Source organism: Nomascus leucogenys, chromosome 7b, assembly GCF_006542625.1.
Source record: "Nomascus leucogenys isolate Asia chromosome 7b, Asia_NLE_v1, whole genome shotgun sequence".
Classification (NCBI taxonomy): Eukaryota; Metazoa; Chordata; class Mammalia; order Primates; family Hylobatidae; genus Nomascus; species Nomascus leucogenys.
Genome location: NC_044387.1, coordinates 60,109,144 through 60,132,212, shown reverse-complemented (window position 1 = coordinate 60,132,212; position 23,069 = coordinate 60,109,144). Strand labels below are relative to the sequence as shown.

The 23,069-nt window shown below is 46.0% G+C and overlaps 1 protein-coding gene across 4 annotated transcripts in view; it reads right to left on the bottom strand.

Annotated features, from left to right (window-relative positions):
• SYN3 (synapsin III) overlaps positions 1-23,069 on the bottom strand; it is a 569,184-nt gene that overhangs the window by 93,009 nt on the left and 453,106 nt on the right. For all 4 annotated transcript variants that reach the window (XM_030816170.1, XM_030816172.1, XM_003258123.4 and 1 more), the window contains exon 7: positions 3,532-3,594. In XM_030816170.1, coding sequence (XP_030672030.1) covers positions 3,532-3,594 — 63 coding nt within the window. The remainder of the gene's footprint in view (positions 1-3,531; positions 3,595-23,069) is intronic.

Sequence of the window (23,069 nt, the reverse complement as noted above, 5' to 3'; positions counted from 1 at the left end):
TGCACCCTCCTTTCCATGTTTTGGGAGGCCCTTCTGGACCTGAGTTTCCCATCTCTTTATTTCCTTCTTTTTATGTCCTGTTGGGGATTATTTTAAGCTTTAGGCACAGAGTTTAATTCTTTGGAATGCTTTGACTTTACCAGATCTGTCCAAGATGGTGGCAATGGGTGGAGAGAAAGATACAGGTCAGAGAAACATTAACAAGGGGCAATTGACAAGACTTGGAGACCATTTGGACATGGAGGAGGGGGAGATGACTCCCAGGTTTCTGTTCTGAGTCAACTGAATGACTGGTGGTTCCTGCTGCAAAGATGGAGGTCACAGGAGGAAGTGGAGGAGGAGTAGAAGGAGGGAGGTGAGGGGATCTGGGAAGATGCTGAGCCTGGTCTGGGATGTTTAGGCTCAGAGGTTTCCATGGGAGACAAGGTAGAGATGTAGAGGACATAACTGGATATAAGAGCCTGATGCTCTGGGAAGGAAAAAGGTGACTCGGGAGTCTGTTGGCATGCAGATAGCAGGTGAAGCTGAGGTAGTTGACAAGAGCACTCAGGGATCGTGTGCAGATGGAATAGCCACGGTTAGGGATGATGCGGGAAGAAAAGTTCTTGAAGGAGAACAAGAAGGAGTGGCCAGAGATAGAGAGGAGGAAAGCCAGGAGAGGAGCATGCACCAGAGGCCACTATAAGGAGAGTTTGGGACAGTAAATGATAGAGAGAGGTGGATTCCAATAAGGACAGAAAAGTGCCTGCTGAATTAGCAACAGAGGATCATTGGAGACCACTGAGAGGACAGCTTTAGTGGAGTGGAGGGGGCTGGAGCCATATGCAGGGATGGAAGAGGCAGTGGGAGGCCAGGGAATTGGGGGGGGGAGACATAGGATGATGGTTAAAGAGGGGTTCATTCATTCATCCACCCAAGCAAGAAGTGGGGCAGGGGGGCTCCTGTGTACTGGGTGCCATTTAGGGCTCTGGGATACAGCAGTGGAAAACCAGGCAGAACTTCCTGCCCTCAAGGTGTGTACTTTCTAGAGAGATATATTCTGAAGGGAGGACTCTTTTTAAAAGATAGTTATTAGAATTATCATTTGACTGATGAAGAAACCAAGAGAAGTTAGATGGTAACTCGCCCAAGTTTATGCAGATGTCCAAGCTGTGGGTCATGCCCTGATCTGCCTGACCCATTCCTTTTCTTTTCTTTTCTTTTTTATTTGAGACTGAGTTTCACTCTTGTTGCCCAGGCTGGAGTGCAATGGCACAATCTCGGCTAACCGCAACCTCCGTCTCCTGGGTTCAAGCGATTCTCCTGCCGCAGCTTTCCAAGTAGCTGGGATTACAGGCATGTGCCACCATGCGTGGCTAATTTTTGTATTTTTAGTAGAGACGGGGTTTCTCCATGTTGGTCAAGCTGGTCTCTAACTCCTGACCTCAGGTGATTCACCCTCTTTGGCCTCCCAAGGTTCTGGGATTACAGGCGTGAGCCACCACGCCCGGCTGACCCATTCCTTTTTAGGCTGCCTGAAGGGAATGGAGTTTAGGCATACAGAAGGTATAACAGGGTGGGGAAAACTATAGATGTGAGGTGAAGAATTATTCATGTCTGGGTGGGCCTACTCAAAGAAAGGTGTCTATTTGGCCTCACATTGTTTAGCTCCAGCTGTACTTTATCTAGGACCCACTGTGTTGGGCATTGTGTCTGGGCTCAAGTCCCCTCCAATGTGAGTGGCAGATACTGAGATCTACATGTTCCCACTTGTTTCTGAGCCAGAGGCAAACTGTGGGAGACCCCCAGTGCCCCGTTTCCTGTGGGACTCTGATGCACATGGTTTGACTGAGGCTAAACCATCTCTACATCCCATTGTTGAGGCCAAGTACATTGATCCAAGCAAGGTTCCATGGGATTAGATACAGAGGTGCTGGACAAAAAGAGGGTCTTTATCCTTTAGGGGTGGTGAGCTTAGGGACCAGGTTGGGTGGCTCACAGCCATTTTGACCGTCTGAAGAAAATGCCAAGTAGAGATGAACAGAGCCAAGAGACAAAGAGGGAGATCAAGCTCTATTTCATTTGAACTCCTGGATCCAGCTCTGCTGGAATCTACCAAGAACTATCTCAGACATCCTAATATCTTGAACATTTTGACACTTGCAACTGAAGGAGTCTGACCAATATAGTTTGTCAGGATGTTATTTGTGACTGTGTGAAATATATTATATTATTGACTTTTGCAGTTAACTGACTCCGGGGGTTTCTTCCATGAAGCCAGATGTGTTTGCCATTTTCTAGGTGTCAGCAGCCCTACAGTGATTGATATGCTTTGCATTTGGGTCCCCACCCAAATCTCATGTTAAACTGTAATCCCCAATGTTGGAAGAGGGGCCTGGTGGGAGGTGATTGGATCACCTTGCTTGATCCAATCACCTCCCACCCAGGCTTGACTTAGGTGGGGTCTCACAATCAAGGCTTGACTTAGGTGGGGTCTCACAATCAAGGTGTCAGCCAGAGCTTCAGTCTCAACTGAGGCTCAACAGAAGGAAGTATCCACTTCCAAGCTTGGATTTCCCCTTGCTGTTCTTGTAATAGTGAGTGAGTTCTCACGAGATCTGGTTGTTTAACAGTGTGTAGCACTTTGGCCAGGTGTGGTGGCTCACGCCTATAATCCCAACACTTTGGGAGGCCATGATGGGCGGATCACTTGAGGTCAGGAGTTTGAGACCAGCCTGGCCAACATGGTGAAACCCAGTCTTTATTAAAAATACAAAAATTAGCCGGGTGTTGTGGCATGCACCTGTAGTCCCAGCTACTTGGGAGGCTGAGGCATGAGAATCACTTTAACCTGGGAGGTGGAGGTTGTAGTGAGCTGAGATCACGCTACTGCACTCCAGCCTGGGTGACAGGGTGAGGCTCTGTCTCAAAAACAAAATAAAGTGTGTAGCACCTCCCCTTTCTCTCTCTTCCTCCTGCTCCAGGCATGTAAGACAGGCCTGCTTCCCTTTTGCCTTCTGCCACAGTTGTAAGTTTCCTGAGGCCGCCACAGTTGTAGGTTTCCTGAGGCCTCCCCAGCCATGCTTCCCATACAGCCTGTGGAGCCACAGCCAATTAAACCTCTTTTCTTTAAAATTACCCAGTTTCAGGTATTTCTTTATAGCAGCATGAGAAGGGACTAATAAAGAGATGAGTAAGACATGGGCTTACAACATGGCTGTGGAGATGATGACAGCAACCCCTCACAAAATAATTACGCTCAATAAAATGCTCTACATCTCTTTCTCTTCAGTCGCAATCATAGAGAATGATTAGTTAGCAATTCCAGGTAGGGTTTGGCAAGGATGGACTGAACTGGAGAGATGTTCTGTGCACCAGGAGCTCTGAGGAAGGTGGGCTGGGAAGGAAGGGAGATGTACTGTGGATTCTTTTTAACACTCTGTTCTGGGTGCCTGTGCTAAGGGGTTGATGGGTGACAGAGAGAGAGAGGAACAGGTAGTCTGGGGAATCTCTGGGTGTGTCCACTGTGAGTAAAAGGGCTGTTTCTCATACCTTTCCCATTCCAGCGTGGGCATGTCCCAGCTTGACTACCACCGGGAAGTGTGTGGCTGTGACCTGAAAGAGACAAGAAGAAGTCACTCTTAACATCTCAGAGCATTGCCACCAAGGCTCTGGGTGCTGCTTGTTCCATAGAAAGATCCATTCATCTGATATGGTTGGGAATCCCCACAAGAATGCTTTGACAGATGGTCACCCTGCCATGGCCCAAACACCCTCAATGTCAGTGCTTTTGGCTTCCAAAGAAAGCTCTGAGCTCTTACGACCAGCTTGTCTGGGGCACCCATCAATCTGCAGAGACAATGGAGTGGGACAAACCGACTGGTTTCCAATCTTGGCTTTACTGCTGTGCAACTTCACACAAGTCATTGCATTGACCCATGCCTCAGTTTCCTCATTTGTCAAATAAAGACAATAATAATAGTATCCCATGTGGTTGCTGTGAGGATTGAGTTATTACATGTGTGGCACTCAGTGAATGGAAGCTTAATTATTCCTGGCATACTCCTGTCTTACATTATTCTTTCTCTTTTTTTTGAGATGAAGTCTTGCTCTTGTTGCCCAGGCTGGAGTGCAATGGCACGATCTTGGCTCACTGCAACCTTTGCCTCCAGGGTTCAAGTGATTCTCCTGCCTCAGCCTCCCAAGTAGCTGGGATTACAGGTGCCTGCCACCATGCCAGGCTAATCTTTGTATTTTTAGTAGAGATGGGGTTTCATCATGTTGGCCAGGCTGGTCTCGAACTCCTGACCTCAGGCGATCCGCCTGCCTCTGCTTCCCGATGTGCTGGGATTACAGGTGTGAGCCACTGCGCCCGGCCCATTATTCTTTCAAATAACACTTCAACCACCTGAAAACTTTCATTACTTCCCCTAAGCCTTCCCAGGCCACCATACGAGGCTGCTTAATAATAGTGGCCAAGCCTGCCTCTGGCACAAGCATTTATTGACTGCACTATGTAGGCTCTGTGCTGAGCGACTACTCTGCATCACCTCCCTTAGGGAGCCACACTTGAGGACAGCAGCCTTGCCTGGTTGGTTCCCTGCTGCACCCCCAGCTCCTAGAACACGGCCTGATCCAGGGAAGGTGCTCGATACTGAATCTGTCCTTCAGTCAGGCCTCTCAGCAAGACCTAGGAGGCATGCACGCTTCTCCTTCTGACACAAGTGAGACAGTTGGGCTGGGAAGACTGTACACTTCCCCACACACACCATCACTTAACCAGGGAGCTAGGAAGCCAGGACTCAGGCCTGAGCTTTGCTTTCCCCCTTTCATGTTGTTCGTGCATTTTTTGAGAGTGTTTTCTTGATTTCTAGAAGTACATTTTGCATTGCTTGAGGGCAAAGATTATCCCTCCTACTTATGTACTAATAACATAACTTCCTTCCACGTGGACCATTCCCAACTGGGGGCCATCCTGACCCCTTCTCCTCGGCTGTCCATGGACAGCACTCTCTGTCCTCTTACACTGTGGGCACCGAAGAAACCCAGCCTTGCCCTCTTGATGTCTCTTGCCTGGTCTGTCCTGTAGTAGCTGCTGAGCCTCTGCAGAAGGCCGCCTGTGCATCACAAAGCCATTCTGTGGCCCTCATCTCATTTTACCCCCACACTGGCCTTATAAGGCAACCAGGGAAAGTATTTTAATCACCATTTTATAGATAAGAAAATCGAGACTCAAGTCAGTTGCTGGGAAGAGGTGGAGCTGGGACTTGAACTTGGGTCTGTCAGACTCCCAGCTTGGTGTGAACAGTTCCCTTTTAGTCCAGCACAAGAGTGGCCTGCAGTAGACTTTAAATAATCTTTTTTTTTTTGAGACAGAGTCTCACTCTGTTGCCCAGGCTGAAGTGCAGTGGCACAATCTTGGCTCACTGCAATCTCTGCCTCCTGGGTTCAAGCAATTCTCCTGCCTCAGCCTCCCGATTAGCAGGAATTACAGGCATGCGCCACCATGCCTGGCTAATTTTTGTATTTTTAGTAGAGACGGGGTTTCGCCATGTTGGTCAGGCTGATCTTGAACTCCTGACCTCAGGTGATCCGCCTGCCTCAGCTTCCCAAAGTGCTAGGATTCCAGCCCCGGAAGCCACTGCGCCCAGCCATAATTTTTTTTTTCTTGATTTCAGGCTAAAACTTACCATACCCTGGTGTCTGTGGTGAATACATACATGTTAAAAAAACAGCAACATTTGATTTTGATTCCAAAAGCAATAAGTACTCACTATAAAAACTTTAGAAAATATGATAAGATTAATTGAAAGGACCTCATCAATTACCTTATTGATTGATTGATATATATATCAATTACCTTAAGTATAAAGAAGTCAATAAAAGTCATCCTCAGACTGCTAATAGTTTTGGTTTATTATCTGCTGCTCTTTTAAAAAAATCTATATTGAGGTTTTCCCTTGATTTGTTCTGTTTTTACAAAATTGGGAGTATAGTGGATATCCAATCTTGGTTCTTGCTCTTTCCACTTAATATTACGTGATGAGAAAACTCCTGGTGGTTATTACTTGTTAACTTAATAATAATTATGAAATATTTCACATATGGAAAAAGCCTTAAAGAGCAATACTACAGACATCAGCTTGCTTAAGAAATAAAACATTGCTTAGACAGCTGAAGCCCCGATGTACTTTTTTTTTTTTTTTTGAGGCAGAGTCTCGCTTTGTCACCCAGGCTGGAGTGCAGTGGCGCGATCTCGGCTCACTGCAAGCTCCACCTCCCTGGTTCACGCCATTCTCCTGCCTCAGCCTCCCGAGTAGCTGGGACTACAGGTGCCTGCCACCAAGCCCGGCTAATTTTTTGTATTTTTAATACAGATGGGGTTTCACTGTGTTAGCCAGGATGGTCTTGATCTCCTGACCTCATGATCCACCTGCCTCAGCCTCCCAAAGTGCTGGGATTACAGGTGTGAGCCACTGTGCTGGAAGTCAAGTTTATGTGTCTTGACTATCAAGCACTCTCTCCATCAAGGCACACTTTTCTGGAAATCATATGCATATCTGGAGTGTAATAAATGCTTCCCCCCCATGATAGTGATCAATAAAATAATATCAAATCAATTCCGTGGGCACGACTGAATGAGAACTATGTGGCTAGTTCTGTGTCTTGTGCTGGTTGGGGCACACCGAAGGTTTTGAGACAAGATTTCTGCCCTCCGAGGATCTATTATCTGCTTGGACCCATGGGTTGACAAGGAAAGAGCAGAGTGAGGCAGCATAGCAGGAAGGTGTGGGGTACATTGCGGTCATGTGCAAGTCTCCAGAGCAGAGGTCCCAACATTTTTGGCACCAGGGACTGGTTTTGTGGAAGAGAATTTTTATGTGAACTGGAGGGGGATAAGGGGATGGTTTTAGGATGATTCCAGAGCATTGCATTTATTGTGCATTTTATTTCTATTATTATTACCTTGTAATATATGATGAAATAATTACACAACTCACCATAATGTAGGATTAGTGGGAGCCCTGAGCTTGTTTTCTTGCAACTAGACAGTCCCATCTGGGGGTGATGGGAGACAGTGACAGATCATCAGGCATTAGATTTACATAAGGAGAGTGCAACCTACATCCCGCGAATGCGCAGTTCACAACAGGGTTAGTGCTCCTATGAGAATCTAATGCTGCCTTTGATCTGACAGGAGATGGGGCTGAGGCGGTCGTGCGAGCGATGGGGAGTGGCTGTAAATACAGATGAAGCCTCATTCACTTACCCACAGCTCACCTTCTGCTATGCGGCTCTAACAGGCCATGGACCTGTACTGGTCTGTGGCCCAGAGGTGGGGGACCCCTGCTCCAGAGGAAATGAGGCTCTGACCAGGGTTCTGAAGGATGAGTAGGTTGTGGGTGGGTGGATAGAAGGCACAGAGTTCCCCCAAGGGTGAATGGTGTAGACCACCACAGTCTTCCCATGGGGCATGTTTAGATTCTTCATGAGCTCTAATAAACAAAGACCCACAGGAAGGAAGGATTTATTTTATGCCACTTTTTTTTTTTTTTTTATTATACTTTAGGGTTTTAGGGTACATGTGCACAATGTGCAGGTTTGTTACATATGTATCCATGTGCCATGTTGATTTCCTGCACCCATTAACTCGTCATTTAGCATTAGGTGTATCTCCTAATGCTGTCCCTCCCCCCTCCCCCCACCCCACAACAGTCCCCGGAGTGTGATGTTCCCCTTCCTGTGTCCATGAGTTCTCATTGTTCAATTCCCACCTATGAGTGAGAACATGCGGTGTTTGGTTTTTTGTCCTTGCGATAGTTTACTGAGAATGATGTTTTCCAGTTTCATCCATGTCCCTACAAAGGACACGAACTCATCATTTTTTATGGCTGCATAGTATTCCATGGTGTATATGTGCCACATTTTCTTAATCCAGTCTATCGTTGTTGGACATTTGGGTTGGTTCCAACTCTTTGCTATTGTGAATAGTGCCGCAATAAACATACGTGTGCATGTGTCTTTATAGCAGCATGATTTATAGTCCTTTGGGTATATACCCAGTAATGGGATGGCTGGGTCAAATGGTATTTCTAGTTCGAGATCCCTGAGGAATCGCCACACTGACTTCCACAATGGTTGAACTAGTTTACAGTCCCACCAACAGTGTAAAAGTGTTCCTATTTCTCCACATCCTCTCCAGCACCTGTTGTTTCCTGATTTTTAATGATGGCCATTCTAACTGGTGTGAGATGGTATCTCACTGTGGTTTTGATTTGCATTTCTCTGATGGCCAGTGATGATGAGCATTTCTTCATGTGTTTTCTGGCTGCATAAATGTCTTCTTTTGAGAAGTGTCTGTTCATGTCCTCTGCCCACTTTTTGATGGGGTTGTTTGTTTTTTTCTTGTAAATTTGTTTGAGTTCATTGTAGATTCTGGATATAGCCCTTTGTCAGATGAGTAGGTTGCAAAAATTTTCTCCCATTCTGTAGGTTGCCTGTTCATTCTGATGATAGTTTCTTTTGCTGTGCAGAAGCTCTTTAGTTTAATGAGATCCCATTTGTCGATTTTGGCTTTTGTTGCCATTGCTTTTGGTGTTTTAGACATGAAGTCCTTGCCCACGCCTATGTCCTGAATGGTATTGCCTAGGTTTTCTTGTAGGATTTTAATGGTTTTAGGTCTAACATATAAGTCTTTAATCCATCTTGAATTAATTTTTGTATAAGGTGTAAGGAAGGGATCCAGTTGCAGCTTTCTACATATGGCTAGCCAGTTTTCCCAGCACCATTTATTAAATAGGGAATCCTTTCCCCATTTCTTGTTTTTGTCAGGTTTGTCAAAGATCAGATAGTTGTAGCTATGCGGCATCATTTCTGAGGGCTCTGTTCTGTTCCATTGATCTATGTCTCTGTTGTGGTACCAGTACCATGCTGTTTTGGTTACTGTAGCCTTGTAGTATAGTTTAAAGTCAGGTAGCGTGATGCCTCCAGCTTTGTTCTTTTGGCTTAGGATTGACTTGGCGATGCGGGCTCTTTTTTGGTTCCATATGAACTTTAAAGTAGTTTTTTCCAATTCTGTGAAGAAAGTCATTGGTAGCTTGATGGGGATGGCATTGAATCTATAAATTACCTTGGGCAGTATGGCCATTTTCACGATATTGATTCTTCCAACCCATGAGCATGGAATGTTCTTCCATTTGTTTGTATCCTCTTTTATTTCATTGAGCAGTGGTTTGTAGTTCTCCTTGAAGAGGTCCTTCACATCCCTTGTAAGTTGGATTCCTAGGTATTTTATTCTCTTTGAAGCAATTGTGAATGGGAGTTCACTCATGATTTGGCTCTCTGTTTGTCTGTTATTGGTGTACAAGAATGCTTGTGATTTCTGTACATTAATTTTGTATCCTGAGACTTCGCTGAAGTTGCTAATCAGCTTAAGGAGATTTTGGGCTGAGACAATGGGGTTTTCTAGATATACAATCATGTCATCTGCAAACAGGGACAATTTGACTTCCTCTTTTCCTAATTGAATACCTTTTATTTCCTTCTCCTGCCTGATTGCTCTGGCCAGAACTTCCAGCACTATGAACAGGAGCGGTGAGAGAGGGCATCCCTGTCTTGTGCCAGTTTTCAGAGGGAATGCTTCCAGTTTTTGCCCATTCAGTATGATATTGGCTGTGGGTTTGTCGTAGATAGCTCTTATTATTTTGAGATACGTCCCATCAATACCTAATTTATTGAGAGTTTTTAGCATGAAGGGTTGTTGAATTTTGTCAAAGGCCTTTTCTGCATCTATTGAGATAATCATGTGGTTTTTGTCTTTGGTTCTGTTTATATGTTGGATTACATTTATTGATTTGCGTATGTTGAACCAGCCTTGCATCCCAGGGATGAAGCCCACTTGATCATGGTGGATAAGCTTTTTGATGTGCTGCTGGATTCGGTTTGCCAGTATTTTATTGAGGATTTTTGCATCAATGTTCATCAAGGATATTGGTCTGAAATTCTCTTTTTTGGTTATGTCTCTGCCAGGTTTTGGTATCAGGACGATGCTGGCTTCATAAAATGTGTTAGGGAGGATTCCCTCTTTTTCTATCGATTGGAATAGTTTCAGAAGGAATGGTACCAGTTCCTCCTTGTACCTCTGGTAGAATTCGGCTGTGAATCCATCAGGTCCTGGACTCTTTTTGGTTGGTAAGCTATTGATTATTGCCACAATTTCAGAACCTGTTATTGGTCTATTCAGAGATTCAACTTCTTCCTGGTTTAGTCTTGGGAGGGTGTATTTGTCGAGGAATTTATCCATTTCTTCTAGATTTTCTAGTTTATTTGCATAGAGGTGTTTGTAGTATTCTCTGATGGTAGATTGTATTTCTGTGGGATCGGTGGTGATATCCCCTTTTTCGTTTTTTATTGCATCTATTTGATTCTTCTCTCTTTTCTTCTTTATTAGTCTTGCTAGCGGTCCATCAATTTTGTTGATCTTTTCAAAAAACCAGCTCCTGGATTCATTAATTTTTTGAAGGGTTTTTTGTGTCTCTATTTCCTTCAGTTCTGCTCTGATTTTAGTTATTTCTAGCCTTCTGCTAGCTTTTGAATGTGTTTGCTCTTGCTTTTCTAGTTCTTTTAATTGTGATGTTAGGGAGTCAATTTTGGATCTTTCCTGCTTTCTCTTGTGGGCATTTAGTGCTATAAATTTCCCTCTACACACTGCTCTGAATGTGTCCCAGAGATTCTGGTATGTTGTGTCTTTGTTCTCTTTGGTTTCAAAGAACATCTTTATTTCTGCCTTCATTTCATTATGTACCCAATAGTCATTCAGGAGCAGGTTGTTCAGTTTCCATGTAGTAGAGCGGTTTTGAGTGAGTTTCTTAATCCTGAGATCTAGTTTGATTGCACTGTGGTCTGAGAGACAGTTTGTTATAATTTCTGTTCTTTTACATTTGCTGAGGAGAGCTTTACTTCCAACTATGTGGTCAATTTTGGAATAGGTGTGGTGTGGTGCTGAAAAAAATGTATATTCTGTTGACTTGGGGTGGAGAGTTCTGTAGATGTCTATTAGGTCCACTTTATGTAGAGCTGAGTTCAATTCCTGGATATCCTTGTTAACTTTCTGTCTCGTTGATCTGTCTAATGCTGACAGTGGGGTGTTAAAATCTCCCATTATTATTGTGTGGGAGTTTAAGTCCCTTAGTAGGTCACTCAGGACTTGCTTTATGAATCTGGGTGCTCCTGTGTTGGGTGCATATATATTTAGGATAGTTAGCTCTTCTTGATGAATTGATCCCTTTACCATTATGTAATGGCCTTCTTTGTCTCTTTTGATCTTTGTTGGTTTAAAGTCTATTTTATCAGAGACTAGGATTGCAACCCCTGCCTTTTTTTGTTTTCCAGTTGCTTGATAGATCTTCCTCCATCCCTTTATTTTGAGTCTATGTGTGTCTCTGCACGTGAGATGGGTTTCCTGAATACAGCACACTGATGGGTCTTGACTCCTTATCCAGTTTGCCAGTCTGTGTCTTTTGATTGGAGCATTTAGCCCATTTACATTTAACGTTAATATTGTTATGTGTGAATCTGATCCTGTCATTATGATGTTAGTTGGTTATTTTGCTCGTTAGTTGCTATAGTTTCTTCCTAGTCTCGATGGTCTTTACAATTTGGCATGTTTTTGCAGTGGCTGGTACCAGTTGTTCCTTTCCATGTTTAGTGCTTCCTTCAGGAGCTCTTTTAGGGCAGGCCTGGTGGTGACAAAATCACTCAGCGTTTGCTTGTCTGTAAAGTGTTTTATTTCTCCTTCACTTATGAAGCTTAGTTTGGCGGGATAGGAGATTCTGGGTTGAAAATTCTTTTCTTTAAGAATGTTGAATATCGGCCCCCACTCTCTTCTGGCTTGTAGAGTTTCTGCTGAGAGATCAGCTGTTAGTCTGATGGGCTTCCCTTTGTGGGTAACCCGACCTTTCTCTCTGGCTGCCCTTAACATTTTTTCTTTCATTTCAACTTTGGTGAATCTGACAATAATGTGTCTTGGAGTTGCCCTTCTCGAGGAGTATCTTTGTGGCATTCTCTGTATTTCCTGAATCTGAATGCTGGCCTGCCTTGCTAGATTGGGGAAGTTCTCCTGGATAATATCTTGCAGAGTGTTTTCCAACTTGGTTCCATTCTCCCCATCATTTTCAGGTACACCAATCAGACGTAGGTTTGGTCTTTTCATATAGTCCCAAATTTCTTGGAGGCTTTGTTCATTTCTTTTTATCCTTTTTTCTCTAAACTTCCCTTCTCTCTTCATTTCATTCATTTCATCTTCCATCAGCGATACCCTTTCTTCCAGTTGATCACATCTGCTACTGAGGCTTCTGCAATCTTCGCGTAGTTCTCGAAACTTGGCTTTCAGCTCCATCGGCTCCTTGAAGCCCTTCTCTCCATTGGTTATTCTAGTTATCCATTCTTCTAATTTTTTTTCAAAGTTTTTAACTTCTTTGCTGTTGTTTTGAATTTCCTCTCGTAGCTCAGAGTAGTTTGATCGTCTGAAGCCTTCTTCTCTCAACTCATCAAAGTCATCCTCCATCCAGCTTTGTTCCGTTGCTGGTGAGGAACTGCGTTCCTTTGGAGGAGGAGAGGTGCTCTGTTTTTTAGAGTTTCCAGTTTTTTTGGTCTGTTTTTTCCCCATCTTTGTGGTTTTATCTACTTTTTGTCTTTGATGATGGTGATGTACAGATGGGTTTTTGGTGTGGATGTCCTTTCTGTTTGTTAGTTTTCCTTCTACCAGACAGGACCCTCAGCTGCAGGTCTGTTGGAGTTTACTAGAGGTGCACTCCAGACCCTGTTTGGCTGGGTGTCAGCAGCGGTGGCTGCAGAACAGCGGATTTTCGTGAGACCACAAATTCAGCTGTCTGATAGTTCCTCTGAAAGTTTTGTCTCAGAGAAATACCGGGTTGAATGAGGTGTCAGTCTGTCCCTACTGGGGGGTGCCTCCCAGTTAGGCTGCTCAGGGGTGAGGGACCCACTTTAGGAGGCAGTCTGACCGTTCTCAGATCTCCAGCTGCGTGCTGGGAGAACCACTACTCTCTTCAAAGCTGTCAGTCAGACAGGGACATTTAAGTCTGTGGAAGTTCTTGCAGAGTTTTTGTTTGTCTGTGCCCTGCCCCCAGAGGTGGAGCCTACAGAGGCAGGCAGGCCTCCTTGAGCTGTGGTGGGCTCCACCCAGTTCGAGCTTCCTGGCTGCTTTGTTTACCTAAGCAAGCCTGGGCAATGGCGGGCGCCCCTCCCCCAGCCTCGCTGCCACCTCGCAGCTTGATCTCAGACTGCTGTGCTAGCAATTAGCAAGACTCCGTGGGCATAGGACCCTCCGAGCCAGGTGCGGGACACAATCTCCTAGTGTGCCGTTTTCCAGGCCCGTTGGAAAAGCGCAGTTAGGGTGGGACTGACCCGATATTCCAGGTGCCGTCTGCTTCCCCTTTCTTTGACTAGGAAAGGGAACTCCCTGACCCCTTGCGCTTCCCAAGTGAGTCAATGCCTCGCCCTGCTTCGGCTCGCGCACAATGCGCTTCACCGACTGTCCTGCACCCACTGTTAGGCACTCCCTAGTGAGATGAAACCAGTACCTCAAGCAGAAATGCAGAAATCACCCGTCTTCTGTGTCGCTGGGGCTGGGAGCTGGAGACCGGAGCTGTTCCTATTCGGCCATCTTGGCTCCACCCCCCTATTTTATGCCACTTAATATGATTTTTTTTTTTTTTTTGAGACAGAGTCTTGCTTTGTCTGCCAGGCTGGAGTGCAGTAGCACAATCTCAGCTCACTGCAACCTCCGTCTCCTGGGCTCAAGCAATTCTCCTGCCTCAGCCTCCCGAGTAGCTGGGATTACAGGCATGTGCCACCATGCCTGGCTAATTTTTGTATTTTCAGTAGAGACGGGGTTTCACTATGTTGGCCAGGCTGGTCTCGAACTCCTGACCTCAGGTAATCCACCCACCTCCGCCTGCCAAAGTGCTGGGAAAACAGGCGTGAGCCACCCCTCCCGGCCACTTAATATGATTTGATCTGCAATAAATCTATTTTGCAGGTGATTGCTGAACAGAATTGTATATTTGAACTGCATGTCCTTCTCCAGGGTTCTTAAATGAAATTGGAGGAATGTGCTCGTTGTTAGAAATTGTGGAGTAGGTGCTGTATCTGTATTTAGAGAACACAGAAAGTCAATCTAGAAAAATCTGAGAATGTTTAAGTAAGATATTTCACAGAAAACATTTCAGAATTCATCCAAAGCAATGGATTTTCCTGATACTAGGGGAAAATTTCCTTTGCCTTTTTTTTTTTTTTTTTTTTTTTTTTGAGATGAAGTCTCGTTCTGTCGCCCAGGCTTCTATTTCTAAAGTCAGTTGTTAGAGCTCAAGAAATGAAACTGGATGCCATGGTATTGCATACGGGGTGAATCACCCACCATATTACCTCCAGGCTAAAAATGACTGTATTTATTGTCATGTAAGGGCCAGGAATGGGACGAGGCACTTTATGGGTGGTAGCATCCTTTCCCTCCCTCATGTTATAGATAAGAAAACACAGCGCTGGCTGGGCGCGGTGGCTCACGCCTGTAATCCCAGCACTTTGGGAGGCCGAGGCAAGCGGATCACAAGGTCAGGAGATGGAGACCATCCTGGCTAACATGGTGAAATCCCGTCTCTACTAAAAATACAAAAAAAAAAAAAAAAAAAAAATAGCCAGGTGTGGTGGCGGGCACCTGTAGTCCCAGATACTAGGGAGGCTGAGGCAGGGGAAATGGCGTCACTCCGGGAGGTGGAGCTTTCAGTGAGCCGAGATCGTGCCACTGCACTCCAGCCTGGGCGACAGAGCGAGACTCCATCTCAAAAAAAAGAAAGAAAGAAAGAAAGAAAGAAAGAAAGAAAGAAAGAAAGAAAGAAAGAAAGAAAGAAAGAAAGAAAGAAAGAAAGAAAGAAAGAAAGGAAGGAAGGAAAGAAAGAAAACACAGCCCTTTGCCTGAAGCCAGACAGTGAAGACAGTGCTGCTGCCCTGCGGCCACCCCACTTCCCAAGCTGTTCAAATGGGTGTCGAAGGCCATTCCCACTTCTTCCCCTTTGCAACATGCCAGCCTCTCCCCAAACACAGAGAGGTCACAGAGGACAAAAAACATCTTGCCGGCTATTTTCTCTCTTCCCTTCCCAACAATAGCTTTATTTAGTTCCCCTGGGAATGCTGAGGTCTGCATCAGCCTCTCACAGGCTCCCTGTCCCGCTCACATGCCCCGGGCACTCCAGAGTGCAGCACTGCCCAGTGGCGCAAGAGGCCTGACATCCTGTCAGAAGGGGCAGACCGATTTTGGAAAACAGAGATCCCCACCCAGATAAGGGCTTTATTCAAAAGAACCCAAAGAAACCAAAATAAGCGGAGGGTAGCCCAGTGCCCATGCTGGGTGTTCCCTTGGGAGGATTAGAGATGAGAGTGGAAGCCCAGGTCAGCCTAGTCACAGCCGCATCTTCAAGCCACAGAGTCAGAGAACCAGGACTTTCGAGTGGCCCGGGCAGCCTCCCACCAAAGGAGGCAACTCCTCCTATGTTCTTGACTCTGAAGATTTAAATAGGCAGAGTCTGGTCCTATGTAAGTGATGGGAAAATCAAGATCGAGAAGAATCTGGAGGAAGAAATCAATGACTGAAGTCTGGGAAGACTTCCAGGAGGAGGTGGCCTCCATTCCCTGCCTCCAAGGCTCTGCCTGATCCAGCTCTCCCCCATGTCTTCTGTTTCATCTCATGTGTCTCCCTCCTCCTCCTCAGCCCAACCCCTAACTCCCAGTTACAGCCCACTGACCTTTCAGTTCTTTACTGAATGTGCCGCACTCCCTCCAGCCACGGTCTGCATATCCTGTTCCCCGTTTCCCTGAGATACCCTCCCTCACACTCTTTTCTAGGCCAATCCCGTCTCATACTCATGTCCCCATTGAAATTCTGTCCCTGAAAAGCTCTCCCTGGCCACTGGTCTCCAGTAGGCGCTTCCTGTTATCTTCTCTATCTCACTCTGAGAGTTCTCCTTTCCTAGCTCTAGACACCATTTAGAATTATACATTCATGACTGGGAGTGGTGGCTCACACCTGTAATCCCAGCACTTTGGGAGGCCGAGGTGGGTGGATCAGGAGGTCAGGAGATCGAGACCATCCTGGCTAACACGGTGAAACCCCGTCTCTACTAAAAATACAAAAAATTAGCTGGGCGTGGTGGCGGGCACCTGTAGTCCCAGCTACTTGGGAGGCTGAGGCAGGAGAATGGTGTGAACCCGGGAGGCAGAGCTTGCAGTGAGCCGAGATCATGCCACTGCACTCCAGCCTGGGCGATAAGCAAGACTCCATCTCAAAAAAAAAAAAAGAAAAAAGAATTATACATTCATCTTCTGTTTTTAACTGTTTCTCCACTCCCCATAGGTGATCTGAGGACAGGAACCTTTGCTTGTTTTGTTTACCACTGCGGTCTCTAGACTCTCCACAAGGCTCAGCACACAGTAAGCGCGTTTTTTGAATGCATATTGGACGAAACCTCCCACAACAAGTGGGAGAAGTCATATGCGAACAGGCAGAGTCAGGAGGAATGAGGGGCAAGGAGGGGGAAAGGTTGATTCGAGTGGAAGGTTTGTTGGGGATGCAGCGAGAACTAGGGCGGACAGATCAGGAATGGCAAGCTTGTGAAGGGCCTGGCACCAGAGGTAGGAGTTTGAACTGTGTTTCATGGATACCAGGCAGCCGTGGAGAGTTTGGATGCTGTGGGGTAGACACCTGTAGAGCAGCCTTTAGGAAGAGTTCTCTGGAGGCTGTGGAAACAACAGCTCGTATTTCTTGAGCCCTTAGTGTGTGCCAGGCATGGGGCTAAGCACTTTACATATACAGCCCCATGTAAGCCTCTTGACACTTCTTCTATGAGGTAGCTCCTATCTTTATTCCATTTTACATACATAGAAATAAAGGCAAAGAGAGGTGAAGTTTTTGGCCTAAGATCAGTCAGCAAGAAAGTGGAGGAGCTAGGATTCAGCCAGAGCCGCCCGCCCCTGCTCCCTCCTGCACGGTGCTGCCTCTGGACAACTATGATCGTACAGCACTTCCCCTGCGCCCAGAACTGGAGCACGTGGGTGGAGGCCAGCAGACCTGTTAGGCCAAGACTGGCTGCAGTCACCACTGGGCAGGGCAGGGCAAGGTGGCAGCAGCATGAACACTGGTAGAAGGATGCCAGTTCACTTCTGGCTCCCACATTTACAGTTGTGAGCCCTTGGGTAAGTCACCGACCACTCTGTGACTCAGTTTCCTCATGCCCCAAATAGGAAGATCACTTGAATCCCATCGGATTGATGGGAGGAATGGACATTATAATAGATTTCGGTCACGGAGGAGTTGGTCACTGGATGGTTGTTGCTAGCGGAGAGGCGCAAATGAACTTAGAGGATGCCCAGGGCCTGGCCTGGCATAGGACGGCTGTCTGTCCTTGTTCTCATCTCTTCTATGTCTATGATCTCAGGGGCACGGCAGCAAGGGTGGGCCGGGGGATGTCAAAGGCTGATCTGTTACTCCTTGAAAGCAGGAAGGGAAGGGAAGGGAAGGGAAGGGGAAGGAAACCTGAGGCCTAGGTTGTGAGCGGGGAGCGCGTTACGAAGCCTTTGACAGAAATGGGGCAGCCCGGAAATGGGGTTTGTGGTAGACATTTAAAGCAGACTCATTCAACAGAGATCACAGGAGCATCCCCACGGCTGCTTCATAAAGCTTAACCTTGGTGTGTAGCATCTGACAGACTCTCCTTGGAATTTTAAGCACGGCACATAGAGACACTCCCGTCAGGAGGAGGAGCACAGACAAGATGACCTTTGCAACTCTTCTGTAATTCTGCCATGTTGTGACAAATCTACAAAATGCCATCTAGAGGAGTGAAATGTGGAAACGCAAACATGTTAAGACAAAACGTCACAGCTTAAGGGCTCTGTGTGGTCTGACCCCTGCCTTCTGCTCCAAACCCATCTTACCCACACTCCCCCATCAGCCTCTCTGTCTCAGGTTCAATGGCTTTCTCCCCAGCCTGGATACTAGTATACTAGTGCTGTCCCCTCTGGCCACAGGGGCTTTGCATATGCTGTTTTTATTGCCTGCAGTGAAGTCCCTCCCTGCTCCTCTTCATTCAGCCAACTCTTTATTTTTTATTTTTTTAATTTTTAAATAAGTATTTATTTTAAAAATAATTATTTATTGATTTATTTTTATTATACTTTAAGTTTTAGGGCACATGTGCACAACGTGCAGGTTTGTTACATATGTATACATGTGCCATGTTGGTGTGCTGCACCCATTAACTCGTCATTTAACATTAGGTATATCTCCTAATGCTATCCCTCCCCCTCCCCCCACCCCACGACAGGCCCCGGTGTGTGATGTTCCCCTTCCTGTGTCCATGTCTGCATGCTTCAGAAGTCAGCTCCAACGTCACCTCCCCAAGCAGCTGGCTTGCATCTCCCTGCCTATGTCACAGCCTGCTCATCTCTTCTTCTTTCTTAGCCATTTTAAATGGATCTGTGTGATTGTTGAGGAATGTCTGACTCCACGAGAAGCGGTGGGGCAGTGTCTGTGGCTGCTCAACATTGAACCCTCAGGCCTCTCCTGAATGACAGACCTGCCTCCTGACCTCGGCCACCAGGTGCTGCTGCAGAACTTGCAACTCAACATTTCCAAACGACTGCATGAATTCCCATCAAAAATGTTCTCTTCTCTTCCTGTACCCCAACCTCAGTCAATGCTGCCACCACCCACCCAGGTGCCCAAGATAGAGATCCTGCCTGCCTTCTTCATCTTTATACCCGTCCCGATCCGGGTCAGGCACACAGGAGGGTCCAGGAGATGTTTGCAGAGTGAGGTCTGTGATCTCCCTGCCCAGCCTGGAGCTCTCTGGCCTTCTAATCCCACCTCTGAGCTCCCTGCATCACCTCCTTCCACCTTAAGTCTGTCTTGGAAAAATACCGGTAGCATATTCAGAAAAATGAAACAAAACCTGCCCTACCAAAAAACAAATATTCCATTCTCTTACATTTCCTGTTTCCCTGAGAAACGGAATAGTCAAAAATAAACAAACTGATAGGATGGCAATATTTGTCTGCTTTTCTTGTTCTTGCCTGTGTGATGTTTATAGCATAGAACAGGCTCAGTCTCCCACGAGGATCCTCTTGGGTGACACTCGCCATGCAGACAATATCCCCGGCAAACTGTGGCTCTGGGGAGGGTCTGAATGATCCTAAATGACTGGGAAGCAAAGACCACCCTAAGCCACATGGATACACGTAGCTGCAGGATCGCAGACCCTCTGGACTTGCTGCTATAATTTACTTTTTTTGACAGTCTTGTTCCAGCTGCATCTGTAGATGGGGAAAAGCACCCCTTTCCAAGTCAGATGACCCTTTTAAAAAAATTATTTATTTTTGAGATGGAGTCTTGCTCTGTCACCCAGGCTGGAGTGCAGTGGTGTGATCTCGGCTCACTGCAACTTCCGCCTCCTGGGTTCAAGCGATTTCTCCCACCTCAGCCTCCCGAGTAGCTGAGATTACAGGCACGTGCCACCAGGCCCAGCTAATTTTTTCGTATTTTTAGTAGAGGTGGGGTTTCGCCATATTGGCCAGGGTGGTCTCGAACTCCTGACCTCAAATGATCCACCTGCTTTGGCTTCCCAAAGTGTTGGGATTATAGGCGTGGGCCACCGCGCCCAGCCCAAGTCAGATGATCCTTAATATGGGAATTACTGTTCTTCTTAGTTACTTCAGAAAATAGTTAAATAACAATTACTTCAGTATCCACATTTCTTTGCTTCAGTTGATGTTCACACATTTAATGTCTTAAGATTAACGATAAATGTAAACTTTTGTTTAAAAATACTGTTGTCTTGGTATTGCATAGAAGAAATACTGTTTGCTTGGGGCTGTAGGCAAAGGCATTTCATCTGGTTCAGAGAAACTATTTGTGCAGTGCCATGAAATTAGCTGCAAGAGAGAAGGCAGGCTTTGAAGCCAGGCGGACTTGCGTTTAAATATCATTAGCATCAGTTCCTATGGGGATACCCTTGGCAAGTTTCTTAGCCTTTCCAGTCTCAGCTGCTTTATCTATAAATGGGAATAAGCACACCCGAAACCGTGGTTGTTGTGAAAATTTGAGTTTTCATGTAAAGTACATGTTATAGGTATCTGGATCCTAGCCAGAAATTCTTTGGGGATAATTTAAACTGACACGCAGTTAAAATCAGTACAACTCCCCCTCCTTCAAATTAGTACTTGATACAGCGATGGCCATTGCTCTTTTCTTCTTCTTTTTTTAAAGTTTTCCTTTTTGTACTATTTATTGTAAAAATACCTGCTTTGAAATTATTTTTAAAGTTATTAAATTGGGCCGGGCCCAGTGGCTCACGCCTGTAATCCCAGCACTTTGGGAGACCGAGGCGGGCGGATCACGAGGTCAGGAGATCGAGACCATCCTGGCTAACACAGTGAAACCCCGTCTCTACTAAAAATACAAAAAATTAGCCGGGCAATGTAGCGGGCGCCTGTAGTCCCAGCTACTCGGGAGGCTGAGGTAGGAGAATGGCGTGAACCCCGGGGGGCGGAGCCTGCAGTGAGCTGAGATTGCGCCACTGCACTCCAGCCTGGGCGACAGCGAGACTCCGTCTCAAAAAAAAAAAAAAAAGTTATCATTAAATTGAATAATGAATTTATCTGATATTCCTTTATAAATAATGATTCTATGTATTTATTTACCTGTGCAGAAATATACTTAAGCTCTAGTGATGACAGCCTGCCTGGTGTTCTGTTTTTTTAAGAGACAGGGTCTTTCCCTGTTGCCCAGGCTGGAGTACAGTGGTGTGATCGTAGCTCACTGTAATCTCAAACTCCTGTACTCAAGTAATCCTTCTGCCTCAGCCTCTCCAGTAACTGGGAGTACAAGCGTGTGCCACCATGCCCAGCTAATTAAAAAAATAAATAAATAAAAGTGTTTTTGGAGGAGACAGGGTCTCGCTTTGTTGCCCAGGCTGGACTCAAACTCCTAGGCTAAAGCAACCCTCCCACCTCAGCCTCTCAAAGTATTGGGATTACAGGTGTGAGCCACTGCACTTGACCTCTGCCTGGTTTTTAATCCTGTAAATCTTGCATAACCTTTTTATGTAATTCAGTGAAATCTGACCCACTGTAGCTGCAGAGATGGTGCCTGAATTTTTAAACTGTTTAAAGCTGTTATTTTACAACTTTATTGAGATACAATTCACATACCATAAAATTCACCCTTTTAGAAATGTGAAGGAAACTAGTCATAAAAGAATGTACAATTCAGGCCAGGTGTGGTGGCTCACGCCTGTAATCCCAGAACTTTGGGAGGCCGAGGCAGGCAGATGACAAGGTCAGGAGTTCGAGATCAGCCTGGGCAATATGGTGAAATCCCGTCTCTACTAAAAATACGAAAATTAGCTGGGTGTGTTGGTGGGCACCTGTAATCCCTGCTACTCGGGAGGCTGAGGCAGGAGAATCGCTTGAACCTGGGAGGTGGAGGTTGCAGTGAGCCAAGATTGCACCGCTGCACACCAGCCTGGGCGACAGATCGAGATTCTGTCCCCCTGTCCCCCCAAAAAAGAAATGTACAATTCAGTGCTTGTAGGTTATTCACAGAGTTGTGCAGCCATCAACACTACCTATCTTTAGAATGTTTTCATCACTCAAAAAGAAACCCAGTACATAGTACCAGTCCTTCCCCATTTCTCTGGAGCCCCTTCCAGCCTCTGATGACCAATGCTCTACTTTCTATCTCTACAGATTTCCCTATTCTGGACATTTCAGACACATGGACTCACAAAATATGTGGCCTTTTGTGACTAGTTTCCTTCACTTTGTATGTGTTTTTTTTTTTTTTGAGACAGAGTTTCACTCTTGTTGCCCAGGCTGAAGTGCAATCACGCGATCTTGGCTCACCGCAACCTCCCCCTCCAGAGTTCAAGCAATTCTCCTGCCTCAGCCTCCCGAGTAGCTGCGATTACAGGTGCATGCCACCATGCCTGGCTAATTTTGTATTTTTAGTAGAGACGGGTTTTCTCCGTGTTGGTCAGGCTGGTCTTGAACTCTCGACCTCAGGTGATACACCCACCTCGGCCTCCCAAAGTGCTGGGATTATAGGCATGAGCCACTGTGTCCAGCCACTTTGTTTTGAAGGTTCATCCATGTTGTAGCATTTATCAGTGCTTCATTCTTTTTATTGCCACACGGTATTCTGTTGTATGGATGGTGTCTGATGTTTAAATATATTTTGGAATGACCTGGATATGTATTTCCAGTGATTGCAAACCATGAAGGCAAATGAATGTCTAGCAAATCTCAAGAATATGGGTAATACTTTGGCAACGCCCTGGATCAGAAATGATTTCTATACCTAACTGGGCAGCTCCTGAATTTTTAACATTTGGGAAGAAGGATTTTCACAAGTGAACCAACACTAGCTTGCAGGGTCTTGCATCCTGTGTGAAACCTTTTCCGTCTCATTCACTGTTGTATCTTTGGCCATTTGAGAGCAGAGGGCTTGAGCTAGAGTTTTTTTGGGGGTTTTTTTTGGCGGGGGGATGGAGTCTCGCCCGGTTGCCCAGGCTGGAGTGCAATGGCACGATCTCGGCTCACTGCAACCACTGCCTCCCAGATTCAGATGATTCTCCTGCCTCAGTCCCCCGAGTAGCTGGGATTACAGTCGCGCACCACCATGCCTGGCTAATTTTTGTACTTTTAGTAGAGACGGGGATTCACTATGTTGGCCAGGCTGGTCTCGAACTCCTGACCTCGTGATCTACCCGCCTCGGCCTCCCAAAGTGCTGGGATTACAGGTGTGAGCCACCGCACCCGACTGAGCTAGATCTTTTGTACAATTATTGGGGTAAGCAAGATCTCTGCTTCTGGCTTATTCTTACTCACTTTGTCATCCCATGAGCAAGGTGATAAAGAGAAGGGCTAAGAAGGAAGAATGTTCAGGATGCTGTGATGTGATAAGAAACATGCATTTAGTCTGTGCTTCCAGTTCCTGAGACAGAGCTCCTAAAAGCCTTGTA